Source organism: Euleptes europaea, chromosome 6 (assembly GCF_029931775.1).
Source record: "Euleptes europaea isolate rEulEur1 chromosome 6, rEulEur1.hap1, whole genome shotgun sequence".
Lineage (NCBI taxonomy): Eukaryota > Metazoa > Chordata > Lepidosauria > Squamata > Sphaerodactylidae > Euleptes > Euleptes europaea.
The window spans coordinates 68,241,556-68,255,983 of NC_079317.1; the positions used below are offsets into that span (position 1 = coordinate 68,241,556).

Genomic DNA, 14,428 nt, shown 5'->3' on the forward strand with positions numbered 1-14,428 from the left:
CCTCTCTAGACCTGGGGAATAGACGATGCTGTCAAGATCCACAAATTCATATGTTGATCATATGTTAAATACCCAAGGTCCTGCCACTCCCAGATGAGCAGATCTGGTTTGCCGTGATGCATATTGCACATTGCAATCCACAAAGACTGCAGTCTCTGTTGCGTTTTCTCTGCAAGGGCAAGCACTATGGATATGCAGTTCGCCCTTGGTTGTGCTACGGCACCTTGCATCTTCATGAAGTGCTTATTTGTGGGAGTTACACACCTGGCCTTGCAGGCATGTGTCATTTTCCTTACTTAGATGACTGGCCAATAGTCGGTTACTCAGAGCTTGCCTTTGCTAGTCAGGCGGAAGTTTTTATTTTCCGTCCTAACCGACCTGGGTCTCCTGGTCAACTATAAAAGTCTCCATTGACCTCTTCTAAGGCCATAGATTCATGGTAACCACTTGCACTTGGCCACAGCTAGAGCTTACCTTCTAATACAGGGAATACGCTCCATTTGAAAGTTAGTTAACCTGTTCTAGACAAGGTTCCAAACGACCCCTAAAATTCACTACTTGAGACTCATGGCTTTCTCCACTGCAGTTGTTGTCTTTGCTCGTCTGCGGTTGTTCCCCTTGCACACTCGGTTTTCTGACAGCATTCCAGCTGAACATTGACCCTCAATACAAAGAGCTGTCTATCCCTACATCGGTTATTGCCTCTTTGGACTGATGGTCCTCTTGGCCAGTGTTGCCTTTTCAAACACCTGCTGCACAGGCTCATTTGTTCCTGACACCTCCTTATCAGGATGGGGAGCTCATTGTACAGCTCTTAAGGCCCATGGTGTATGGCCTGCTCAAGAGTCTACCTTGCACATTAACTTTCTTGAGCTTCATTCTATTAGGCTTGCTCTCTGTTCCTTTGCAGGGGTCCTCGAGGATCGACATGTTCAGGTCACAACGGACAGCACCGCCCATCACAAACAGGGTGACACAAGGTCCACTTGCTGTGCACAGAAGCCATTCCAGTCTGGGACTGGCCATAACACATGGCTCTACTGTCACTGCCATTCACATCGCACGAGTAACATTCTCGTAGACTTCGTAAGTTATCATCCTGACGATTGTCACAAACTCACTGTAGACTCACGTTGTCTCTGTTATCTCTTCCTCATCTGGGGCACCCCACAAATGTATCTCTTGTGACTCAGCACAATTCAGCGTGTCCTCAATTGTGCTCAAGAGCGGGGGAGAGCCCAGGCTCCATGGGGGATGCATTCCAAATGACTTGGTCGATTCCCCCCCTTCCCTTTCCCCTTGCTGGGCAAGGTTCTGGTCAAGATCTGGACAGACAGGACAAGTGGCATCCTGGTGGCACCATCCAGCCCAGGTGATCTCAGTTCACGATTCTAATGCCCTGACTCAAGGTAGTACTGTTCCTCCTCAAGATATTTCTCACATTCCTTCCAGAATCAAGCTGGCAGCATGAAGAATTCTATGTAATCTATGGTCAGATAGGGTGGCTTAGGTGCTGCTGCACCCCATTAAGTTGTCCACGAGACGTTTTTCTTGATGCCAAGCGGAAACGTTTTTCCCTGTGAGCTGCTGACAATGGTTTGTCCGGAGCTGCTTCTCTCCTGTTCTCAATTTTTGACTACCTCGTATGTTTAACGATGCTGGACTGTTCAATCCCTCGACTACTGCTCGGCCCTTCACACTGCGTTGGACTCTCTTTTCTGGGTTTTTTTCACACCCAGACTCACAGAAGTTTTTTTAAGGGGACATATCAACCTCTATCCCAGGGTATCTCCACCTGTTCCTCAGTGGAGCTTTCCCTTCAGGTTGTGCCAACTCATGAAACACTGTTTGAGCCTTTGGCCACCAGGGGCCTCTCTTTGCTATACCTATGAGACTGCCTGTCTGGTCACAATCACCTCGGCCAGTCATGTCAGAGATTTAATGGCTCTTGTCGTTCCTCACCGTTTACTAAGTTTCACGCTGATTAAGTGGTGTTGAAACCCGAGCTTTCTTCTACACAAGGTATCGTCTTACCCGTGTTATTGCAGACCCCTTCTTCCGATGTGGAGAGGGCTCTATACTTTTAAATGTACGGAGGGCCCTCCCTTCTTATTACAACGAACCTTGCTTTCAGGGAAAACAGTAATATGCTGTAGCGACCACCGTAAGGGTCACCGAGCCTCCCAGCAGACCCTGTCCAGGTGGATTACCTCAGCCATTAGACTGTCTTATGAGAGAGCACATGTAGATTGCCCAGACACGATCAAGGCACACTCCACAAGAGCTTACGCTGCCTCTGTCGCCTTTTCGTCTAAAATCGACCTCCGAGACATCTGTCGAGAGGCGACGTCGTCAACCCCTTCTACTTTCATGAAGCACTATGCGGTCGATGTGGTTTCATCTAGAGAGGCAGCAGTGAGACGTGCCGTCTTGCAGCCATTGTTTCGGTGACTGTCCCACACCCCCATCCGGGCAACCAAGCTTGCTACTCTTCCAATGTGGGACTGCATAGAAGCCACGCAGATGAAAACAGAGTTTCATTTACCTGTAACTGTTGTTCATCTGGTGGATCTTCTATGCAGGCACACATCCCTCCATCCTTCCCCGCTGTGGGACCTCTCCGCTAGACAAGTGGTTGGTTCCGTGGCGGCAGGTTGGAGAACTGGAGGGAAGAGTGCTCCCTCCCCCTTGGGTCATGTGACCAATGGGCGGGAAGGCGGCATGCCCTGAGGGGACGGGGAGCACTCTCACTTTCGATTTTGCTAGAAGCTGACAAATCTTATCCGTGGCTGGCCTGCGCAGTCCCCCCAATGTGTTACTGCATAGAAGATCCACCAGATGAACAACAGTTACAGGTAAGTGAAACTTTCTTTTCTTCAGTTTCCCATTCCTTTTTTCTCAGGAAGGGATTCTAACCTAATCTGCATTTAAAATGCCGCTCTGATGGTGGTGGGTCTCATTTATTTGCTGGGGCAGGAGCCTGATTCTTAAACAGCTTGGTTAAATAAAACTCATTGTGGTGGTTCAACCTAATTTTTATCTATCCAGACACATAATCAGATTATTAACCTGGTCTGATTAATTAGTTGACCATATTGATTATGCCTTTGAGGATCATGCAACTCTATCTTGTGCATATTTACTTGAAAGTAAATCCCAGTGATGTCTTACCATACTGTGAATAAAATTGTAGCCTAACAGTGCAGCAATCAAAAGAACACTTTCTTGGGAGTAAGGCCCACTGGATAGACTTGAGTGGGATTGCTTAGACCAGTTTGGAAGTGTTCTCTTTGTCTGTTCACTTTAAATAAGCTGTCCGGACATAATGTGCTGCTTTGATAAAAATGATCTACCCCAAAAAGAAAGGATTCAAAAATCAAGCATGGCATAACCAATCAGCTATAGGAGGATTTGGCGGGGGGGGGGGGATCATGTGGGCTCATCCTGGAAGACCTTCTGACTAACAGATGATCCTACATAATAGACAAAGAGCTTTATTTAGAATAAATTGGCCGGGATATAGGGCGGGATATAAATCTAAATCAATCAATAAATAATACTGTTCCCCATGGTGGCTACATGGATGATATTTTCAGGGAACAATCCTAAAGAGGTCTACTTGGAAGCTAGTTCCATTTTATTCAGTGGGGCTTACTCCCAGGGAAGTGTTTTTTGGGGTTGCAGCCTACGTCATCAATATTGTGATGGCTCATTGGTCTTAATAAAAAGCATTACTCTGTTGTTTCGGGAATTTTTCTATGGGCAAACCAGCTACGTTTATCACAAGCTTTGTTGCTAAGATAAAATAAGAACATAAGAACTTAAGAAAGGCCCTGCTGGATCAGACCAAGGCCCATCAAGTCCAGCAGTCTGTTCACACAGTGGCCAACCAGGTGCCTCTAGGAAGCCACTAACAAGATGAGTACAGCAGCACCATCCTGCCTGTGTTCCACCGCACCCAAAATAATAGGCATGCTCCTCTGATACTAAAGAGAATAGGTATGCAGCATGACTAATATCCATTCTAACTAACAGCCATGAATACCCCTCTCCTCCATGAATATGTCCACTCCCCTCTTAAAGCCTTCCAATCTGGCAGCCACCACCACATCCTGGGGCAGAGAGTTCCACAATTTAACTATGCGTTGTGTGAAAAAATACTTCCTTTTATCTGTTTTGAATCTCTCATCCTCCAGCTTTAGCAGATGACCCCGTGTTCCAGTATTATGGGAGAGGGAGAAAAACTTCTCCCTGTCCACTCTCTCCAAGCCATGCATAATTTTATAGACCTCTATCATGTCTTGACATATGCTTGACAATTCTATCTTTAATAATGCTTTCCATTAATTTACCCGGAACAGACGTTAAGCTAACTGGCCTGTAATTTCCTGGGTCCCCCCTGGAACCTTTTTTATAAATGGGTGTTACATTGGCCATTCTCCAGTCCTCTGGTACAGAGGCTGATCGAAGGGACATATTACATATCTTTGTTAGAAGTTCAGCAATTTCCCATTTGAGTTCTTGAAGAACTCTAGGATGAATACCGTCAGGTCCCTCAATAACATTGAGGTATTGCAGATTTTTTTTATTGCATTGTATTGGGATTTCTTTGTAAAAAGAGAATGGTAAGCTTTACCAAGGATTGTTAAGAACAGCAAGATTAGTCGGGTTTTAATTTAGTAGAATCACAGCCATGCAAATTGCTAGATCTCTTGACTTAACATTTTTTAACATTTTGAACAGAAAATAAATAAAAGCAAAAACCACTATGACATGAAACTTTCATTAAATTCTTATCCTTTTGTTGTTCACACAGTAGGATCTCCAGACACTCACACTATAATCTGGCTTTTCTTTGCTTCAAAGCTTTCATATGTTGTGTTTTTCCTCCCTTTCTCACAGGGACCGAATGAGAACATCAGTCAATGTTGTAGGAGACTCATATGGAGCTGGCATTATCTATCATCTGTCTAAGGCAGAGTTGGACGACTTAGATTCCCATCACAGAGGACTTGAAGATATTGAAATGACAAAAACTCAGTCAATTTATGATGACCTTAAAAACCACAAGGAAAACAGTTCAAATCAATGTGTTTATACAGCTCACAACTCTGTCATAATAGATGAATGCAAGGTACCGTTCACATTTATGGATATTGAGACCTGCATCTAGCCAGCAGCACTTCATCTTCCTTCCTTTATTTATTTTTTTACCTGCATGTAATTATTTTTTAATTTCTCACTAATAATGTGACTTCACTGGACACCTGATGTTGTGCACATTGACTTGGTTTAAAGTTTTTCCCCCCAGCATTGTTTAAACTGCTTTTGCGCATGATGTTTACAAATAACATGCCGTTGCACAGTATATTAGGGCAGGTGAAAAGAGAGAATATAGTGTCATAATCTGTTTTGGCATTCATTGACATCCCAGAGGCAAACAAGCACTTCCTCTAATTGAGCAAATGTGGAGTTATTGGCAAGGGTGTAAAACAGACCCTATGGCAACAGGGCTAGGTGTATTTATCTCCTGAAAAAAATCTAAATGAGAAGGGGCCCCCTTCTAAATCTTTCCAGTAGCAGTGATTGAGTTGATTTTAGTTATGACGTGGGTTGCGAGTGGTCACTGAGGCAATGTTAACAAATAACTGTGCTGGATTACATGCTGCTATTACAAAGGAAGCATGGGGAGGCAGAATAGAGTCTGAGATAATTTCTATTACTTCCCCTCCACCATCTCCCTTCCCCCGGAGTGATCCATACCAATATTTGTTTCACAACCAAAGGAATACATTTATTTCCTCTTCTTTAGAAGGGCTCAAAAGGATAGCAGAAGGTCTGCTTTAGAACATTTACAATTTCACACACTCACAGCTTAACTGAAATGACAGGCTGAACCTGCCAGAGAGAAGGAAAGAGAAAAAGAGAGAGAGAGAGAAAAAAATATTTCACTTGGAACTTTTCCCTAAAGCCAGCATGGTGTAGCAGAGTCTAATCTGGAGAACCGGGTTTGATTCCCCGTTCATCCACATGAAGCCTGCTGGGTGACCTTGGACTAGCCGCAGTTTTCTCAGAACGCACTCAGCTCCTCCTACCTCACAAGGTGTCTGTTGAGAGGGGAAGGGAAGGTGATTGTAAGCTGCTTTGTGGCCATTTATGCATGGGAATTTTAATGTGGGTTCGACGCTCTCTTGACCCTTACTTTTCTGATCCGAATTCTCAAAATCCTAATCATGGTGATTGTTTGCCCCAAAGAAAATCCTGGAATATCAGGAGTACATTTTTGTATTGCAGAATCACCAGCAAAAATCTGGAGCGTCTGAGTCCCTGCCCCTTGCAAATGCTGCTTTGTAATTGGCTGTAGTGTTAGAAAAACATCACCACCACCACCCCCGCCAGCTCCCCTCTGCCCCAATGAGTGGGAACTCTGAAATGCTTTCACAAAAGGGGGGGAAGCCAGCGCTGCAGCCTAGAGCTCAGCTACCTGTCTCCTATGATTTCCTAGGAGTAAGCCCCATTGAATAACATGGTGCTTACTAACAAGTAGACCACTTCCAAGTCTTAACAGGGACTGGAGAAATAAGCAGCCATATGGCTGCTTACTTCTCCGGCCATCCTCTGCCTGTTTTTTTCCCCTTTGGAAATTCTAATTTATCACTAAATAACTAAATGTATAAATAAAAATAAAAACTCATTACCCAAATGGTGGGGAGAGGGAGCACCAGATCTTCCCTCAGCTGCCTCTCTCTTCATTTTTATTTATATATTTAGCGGTTTAGCGATAAATTAGCATTTCCAAAGGGAAAAAATGGCAGAGGGGGGGCCAGAGAAGTAAGCAGCCACATGGCTGCTTATTTCTTCAGTCTCTTAAGATGGCTTCCCGGGGTTTCCTGGAGTCCCAAACATAAAGGAACCTACTGTTAATCTGCCAAAACAAGCAGCCTCATAGATAGCTTGTGTCCTCTTGATAATCCTGATTGGGGGAGGGGGGAAATCAGGCGACTGTTCTTCCGGAGTCTGCAAATGCTGGCAGCTATGGGGGGGAATCTCCATTCGCTACTGAAACTGACTAGAGAAGACGCTATACGGAAGGGGGATCAGGTGGCTATGTTGGTTCCTGAGCATGCAAACACTCTCTTCCTCCCCACCCCTTTCATCCCGGCCCACAACTCCTGTGCACTGCGCTGGCTGGAGGATGAGGGAAAAACCCAGAATGACTTATGCCTTATGCACACAAATGGCTACAATTTGAACTGAGTTGATCTAGGAGCAGACTTTAAATCTGTGGCAAAACAGCATTGGCAAAACCCAAGAAAAGCATGGGGTGAGAGCGAAGTGAACTCTGAGGGATGAAAAAATCATGTGTAACTCCAAGGGAGAACCGAGTCAGTCTGGGGGTGAATGTGATTCAAAGTACCCATGCATAAATGACCTGAAACTCCTTAAGATAGAGGAATGTGGGGTATAAATATCAACTCTTCTAAGCCCAAGTGTCTCAGCTTATTGAAACAGGTTTTGCTTGGCTCAGTCCCCTCACAAGTCACTAACCCACTCTTACCCTAAGATAACACAGAATACCTACTCTATTCCTGCCTTTCTAATGGTCCCTGACCACTGTGTACCTATACTATAGATGTCTGCGTTCTTTTCCTTCACCAGGCAGAGCCTCACTATCTAACTAATCTCCTAGTTGTTTCCCCTGTTTCTCTGTAGCTTACCAAAGCCCTTTCTGGGGTGATAACCCACTTTTTCTCTTCCTCCCCACACCCTTTCCCAGAGGTTCCACAGCTTCCCACTGGCTTATTTTTTTATGCCACTGTTCTTGAGAGCCAGTGTGGTGTAGTGGTTAAAAGTGGCAGACTCTAATCTGGAGACCTGGGTTTGATTCCCCACTTCTCCACATGAAGCCTGCTGGGTGACCTTGGGCTATTCACAATTCTCTCCGGACTCTATCAGCCCTACCTACCTCACAAGGTGTCTGTTGTGGGGAGGGGAAGGCAATTGTAAGCTGCTTTGAGATTCCTTAAACTTAGAGAAAAGCTCGATATAAAAACCAACTCTTCTCCTTTTTCTTTTGTTTTTGGACCTTGTTTCAGCATTATCTAGACAAAGCATCTGCAACCACATTTTCACATTCTGTCAGATGAATAATGTCAAAGTTAAAGTCCTGGAGTGTCAAGCTCCACCTTAATAAACTGCCGTTGTGCTCTTGACGTTATTCAGCCAACTTAGAGGGGAGTGGTCTCTGCAAAGAATAAACTTTCTTCCCCATAGATATGGTTTCAAATGGTATGGACCCCACAATTGCTAAGCATTCTTTTTCCTTGTGGACGGATGCTGTTCCCTCTCAATTAGATTTCTGCTTAGGAACAGGACTGGGTAAAGCCACCGATTCAGCAAAGGATTTTGAAACACAAAGGTCACAATCCACCATCAAGTTTTTGAGTGCAGCTCTAATTGAAACAAGTAGGAGCTTCATAGGAGCTATGCATTCCAATGTGGCTTGCTCGGGAGAACTTCCCAGTGCATTGTGGTCTACTCATTTATGAAAATGGCAGACAAAGACTGAAATCCTATGCATACATATTAGGTAACCAGTCATATTGGAATCAGTGAGTTGGATCCTACCACCTCTTCTGCATGATCATGCCTGATTCCCCTCACTGCAGCCCCCAGACCACACATGGCGTTTGTCCACCTTCATACCCTGTCCTGTCCTTTTTTGTGTGTTTAGAAAGGGCACCTCCTTCTTTTACCAGTGGAAAAAATTGGTAGGATCTAACCCAACCAGGTTTATTTCAGAGCAAACAGTAGTTATGATTGGAATGTAATAAAGTAAAGAGGAAACTATGAGACATTTCTAATTAAAGTTACAGGGGGGAAAGAAAGTACTTTCCTTCACTTCACCAACATCTCTGATTCTGAGTAAGACGTCAATCCACTGTTTTTATAGATTATTGCTTTCTGTGACACATTGTACAGACACCCATGTGTTGTGTACCACTTCCCAATCTGGAGGCTCTTGAACTCACCTGGCATATCTTTGCTTTGTTTTAAATGTCACATTGGATCATCTCTATGCAAATGCTATTGTTTCTGTATAATCCACTGTGCAAATAACTTGGTTTAAGAAAGTACCATAACAAGAATTTTCCTGACCAAGAGTGGGGTGAACTTCAGGAAACTGGTCGTTTATGCATGGGAGTTTTACCTGAGGTTCGTTGTTCGCTGGACACACACTAGGCTTACCAGGTCCTTCCTCTGCTCCATCAGGAGGCTTTGGGGCTGTGGGCGCAATTGCACGCATGCGTGCGAACGCTGTCTAAGAGGGGCCTTTTCCTCTTAGTTTGAGTGGTAAAGCGGCCTTTTACCACTCAAACAGAGAGAAAAAGGCCCCTCGCAAGGCCCCTCGTGCCGGCGCACATGCACATTTGCCCGCTGACCCTCAGGTGGTCGGCGGGCAGAGGGGCAAATTGCCGGGGGTTTGCCCACCACCACCAGGCACCTGGCAACCCAAACCCACACTTCCCTGTTGGAAATCTATGCACGAATAGTCTCCAAGTTCAAATCAAGACCCCGCCCCTTTAAATGCTGCTTTGTAATTGGCTTACTTTGTAGCGTTTACTGTGAGAGAAAATCCCCCCAAAACCCAATTGCTGCATAAAAAAGCCTTTTAAGAACAAAAAACAAAGCAATCTGAAAGGGTGGGGGGGGGGAGAGTCCAAGCATTGGTTTTAAAAAGTCTTTCTTCTGCTCAGAAATAGCTCCCAGGAAGCATTTGAATCCCCGCCTCTTTACATGCTGCTTTATAATTGGCTGTGAGAGAAACCAAGCCTGTGTGTCCTGTGCTTTAACTTATGCATGTGAATTTCACCTGGGCTGAGCTCAGGAGAGAGGGAAGAATCAGGTTAACAGAGGAACGGGAAGTCCCGGGATTTGTGAGGGCTGGCAGCAAGATCATCTCTAATGGATGGAAAACTCATGCATAACTCCAAGGAACAACCGAGACAGACTGGGCCAAACGTGAGTGATAGTACCCATGTATAAATGGCGTGTACCAGCCAAATGAAATCCAGGATTGGTCCTATTAACAATGACTAGCCTGGGCCTGACTGGAGAAATTAGCAGATTGAATTGTCTTTTGGGAATCAATGCTTTCTTTAAATTAACATACAGATGCAAGTTGACACAATCAGCTGTGTGTCAGGGGCTTGACGTGACCATTTGCATGTTAACTCCTATTTCAGCTGGGTGGCCATTTGGCTCACTTCCTGAAATTGATATTTCTAAATACCAGTTGGTAAACCAGAGGAGATGAACCTTGATGGCTCTGTCCCATATTGGGTTTCTGAATTGGAGGAGTGCTCTCTCACACAGGTCATGTCATACATTGAATGTTATGCATGTGACTAATAACATCATGAGAGACTGATTTCATACATTTATCAATGTTACACCACAGTTGTGGCACTACGAGTAGGTTCTTCTTTAGGTTAGGCACATGCCAAATGTTTTTTCATTTTAAGTATGGTCATTTAAGTAGCTCCATAATTTAAAAATAATTAGCAGGGATCCAGCCCAAATTAAGTGCTTGCCAGATTGAGGCTTAAAACTGCTCCATCTCTTCCAATTAAATAAAAGTAATGTAAAACTTTTAAAAATTTGTCTAAATAGTTCTCATTGACTTTGATACATGTGAAGTAGCACTGAGAAGTATGTATGAATGCAAAAAATGCAGATAGGGGAGGAGACGTTTGCTACAACTCTGGTCAGGTTTTTTAAAAAACCCAGTTACTAATACAATAATATTTCATTACCAGTAATATATTCTGCATGGCTTCCTAGTTTGCACTTCATCAATGTATAATATATAAGAGACTGTTAACTTGTTATTGCATGGATTTTTGTCTGTGTTTTTTTTTTAATCATGTTTCACATTATTTCTTTTGTAAATTAACCTATAATTTCAGCTCCAAATGTGTGTATCGTTCTTTGTAATGCATGTGTTTCCCTTTATAATTAAGAAAAAGGCTGGCTTTGTTTTCAGACGTAGATGCATTTTGTCATGTCTTCATGTCCCAATGCTTCCATGCATCCATCATGTGGAATATCAATCCTGTCTTTAAGTTTTCATGTGAAGCTGAGGTCAGAACATGGAAGGTAAGCTAGGTGATAATGGGAATCCATTTAGAATAAGTGGAAAGGCACCCTTACTGTGTAAAGGTCCAGTTTATTTCTGCCCAGTCTGACAAATATAATAGCCATTTTGGCTCACCCAGTCATGTATAGTGCATCTTCAATAGATAGCTGATATATGTGGCTGGTTTTCAAAAATATTGACTGCTGAGATGTTGCTTACTAGCCAGTATTTCCCATGGAATGAGTGACCATAATTGGTCTTCCACTATTATTATCAAGTTAACTTTGAAATGTGAAACTTCAGCTGAGGCTCTGATATATGTCCATTGCAGGTTTGTGTATAAAATGCAATCTTGAGAAGAATTCTTTGACTTGATTGTAATTGCATCTTTAACATACACAACGTAACACACACACACACATATGTATATATACGTGTATATGTGTGTGTGTATCCATATGATAAGAACAAAGTGGCAACAGCCAACTGTGTAATGGGCACAAAGAAATAAATTGCCAAACAACGGATGATAAAATATGTTATTGTGTCTTTAACAATGTAAATACATCAAAGGTAAAAGTCTCAAATCTTCAAGAAGTGTTGCATAAATAACAGGTCTCCTACAAATGTGAAGCCTGCACAAACATACAAATTTTAATAACATTTCAAACTGCAGTCAGAAGATACAATGTTATAGTAAACATGGGAATTCCTAAAGTTGAATGGAAAAGACAACGGAAAGCGCTATCTTCTCGTTTCAAATATCTTCATCAAGTCTCTCTTTTCCTTTCCCTAGATTTAACAGCCACTGGCTATCCATCAGCCACTTCACACTTTAAAAAGGGAAATTAAATTATTATTTTTCCTTGATACTATAAAGAGAACAGTTGCCACATCTCTCACACAATTGATCGATCTATTTGACAGCAGATAACGCAGCATCCGCTTCTCAGAAAGTGTCTTTAGCTGTTTTATCCAGGGAGTGATATATTTATTTCGTGCAATATTATTTTGTGGACATGCTAAAACAACGTGGGCTTCAAGTCTCTCCTCATACAAAATGTTTCCCAAAGAGCACTCTATTATAAAGGCATAAAAATAAATTACCACCTGTACAACATGACTTAGTACTTATAAATTCCCATGTTTATTACAACATTGCATCTTCTGACTGCAGTTTGAAACATTAACACAATTCCTATGTTTGTGCAGGTTTTACATTTGTGGAAGACATGTTATTTATGCAACTCTTCTTGAAGATTTGAGACATTTACCTTTGATGCATTTACGTTGTTAAAGACACAATAACATACTTGTATCATCTGTTGTTTGGTAATTTATTTCTTTGTGCCCACTACACAGTTGGCTGTTGCCACGTTGTTCTTATCATTTGTTACTGTGTAACCCTTTTTCTGTTTATGTATCCATATGCACAATGGAATTACAAGTCTAATTTCTATGTACTTTACTGTCTGCTTTTGTAATTCTATGTCCTTTCTACAGATCACAAAAAAATTGAAAGGGCAGAACTGATTCAGTACAAAATACAAACAGATTTACATGTATAGTTAGATTCACACATGGATTTAATGTAAATCTTGTAAATATTCTGATTTGCTGTTTAATTCATGATTTTTCCCCTACCAAAGTGCCTTGACCTTTAAGTTAGATGTTGATGGTAATTCCTTGCAGGTAACCTTGGCAACCAATGGCAAATCTGCAGACTTCAATGCTGTTGAAGAAGAACCTTGGAAACACGAGAAATAAGAGAGGAACAATCAATGTTCATCTTTAATAATTCCTGAAAGTTGTCTGATGGTAAAAGCTGATGTTAAGATTCCTGATTTTTTTTCTCTTTTCATGTTGCATCAAAAAATATCTGCCTACTTAGTACTGTTAACTTAGAAACGGTCTCATAAAATCATTGTTCCTTTAATACCTTTGCCAAATAATACTGTATAACCATCTGTCTCACTTGTGTTACCATTCGAACGGATGCAGCTGGAAGATACTGTGTTGGTTTTAGAAATACATTTTTGCTGGGCTTCCCTTTCTCATTCAAGACACGGAGAATGTAGATGCTGCAATAAGGAAAAAAATCATAAAGCCAAGATGACCGACTTGCTCCAGGGACTTGGGCTAACAAGCATTAAGTATTGTGTAAGCCGTTCAGTATTTGCATCGCCTCTTATCCTGCTGTACATATGAATGAGCACTTCAATGCATATTGAACGCAGTTATCATTGTGGCACTGTGATATATAGCACGGTAAATGTTTTACATGTGCTTTGTTAATATCATGTGGCATTTTGGATTCTATGTTCTCTAAGCCAACTTGAAATGGATTGTTTTATACTGCAGTCCTAAATGTATTCATCATGACATAGACCCCCATGCATGTCTGATGGATGCATACAACCAGGGATTCTTAGTTTGGGCCCAGCAGTCCCCATCCCAGTTCTGTGACCTGTAAATCTTTTCTTAAACTTGAAAGAGAGAAGAAAGCTGCTTCTAGTTTCATGGTGCATGTGTGCACCGTTCCCAGAAATGGATTAACTTCCTGAGGCTCTACATGTAACGGGTTTCATTGATCTGTGCTCATGGAAATTAATTCATCTCATAATGTTTATGATTGTGAAACTAGACAAATAGTGTTTGACCATTCAGCTTTCAGAGCAATAACTGATCCCAAGAAATATGCTATTCACACCAGTTGGGCACAATCCTAATGCCACGTAGAAGTGGAAACTCTCTGTATTTGAATCTAGTGGTATCCAAGATGCCCACGATAAGAACAGTGCTGTTAATATTCCAGTCCAGCTGGCTGGGCGAGACAACTCTCTGTGAATAGTATCTTACTACTCACGTATTGATTGGAAAGGAGGTAAGGTTCTTCTGGAATAACTCTGCCTACAGATACTTATTTGACATTATTTTGTCAAGAAAAATTTTTTATATTTCATTTCAACTATGTCATTTAATATCCAGCAGTTCTTTATTTACTGGTTAAGAAGCTTTATTTGGTATAACAGTAATTTCCTTCTTTCACGTCTGGTTCTGTAAATTGAACATTCTGTAAATTGTCCTGTAGGGTAAGCACAAAATGGCACATTATGCCAAATGATTTGGGGCCAGTCACACTCCCTCAATCATCATGAGAACTGAAAGTTGTAGAATACCACTTTTAATTTGCAATAATACCTAGTCAGTGTGCCACAACTGTAAACCATTAGGAAAAATCTACAAGCAGGAATGGGTTCTGTTGAATCTTTTGCTGGTGCGTGGTTC

At 42.2% G+C, this 14,428-nt stretch overlaps 1 protein-coding gene across 1 annotated transcript in view; it reads left to right on the forward strand.

Moving 5' to 3' along the window:
* SLC1A2 (solute carrier family 1 member 2) overlaps positions 1-12,983 on the forward strand; it is a 48,937-nt gene extending 35,954 nt beyond the window's left edge. The window contains exons 9-10 of the mRNA XM_056850878.1: positions 4,903-5,134; positions 12,833-12,983. Of these exons, the coding sequence (XP_056706856.1) occupies positions 4,903-5,134; positions 12,833-12,907 (307 nt within the window). The 3' untranslated portion in view covers positions 12,908-12,983. The remainder of the gene's footprint in view (positions 1-4,902; positions 5,135-12,832) is intronic.
* The last annotated feature ends 1,445 nt before the right edge of the window (positions 12,984-14,428 follow it).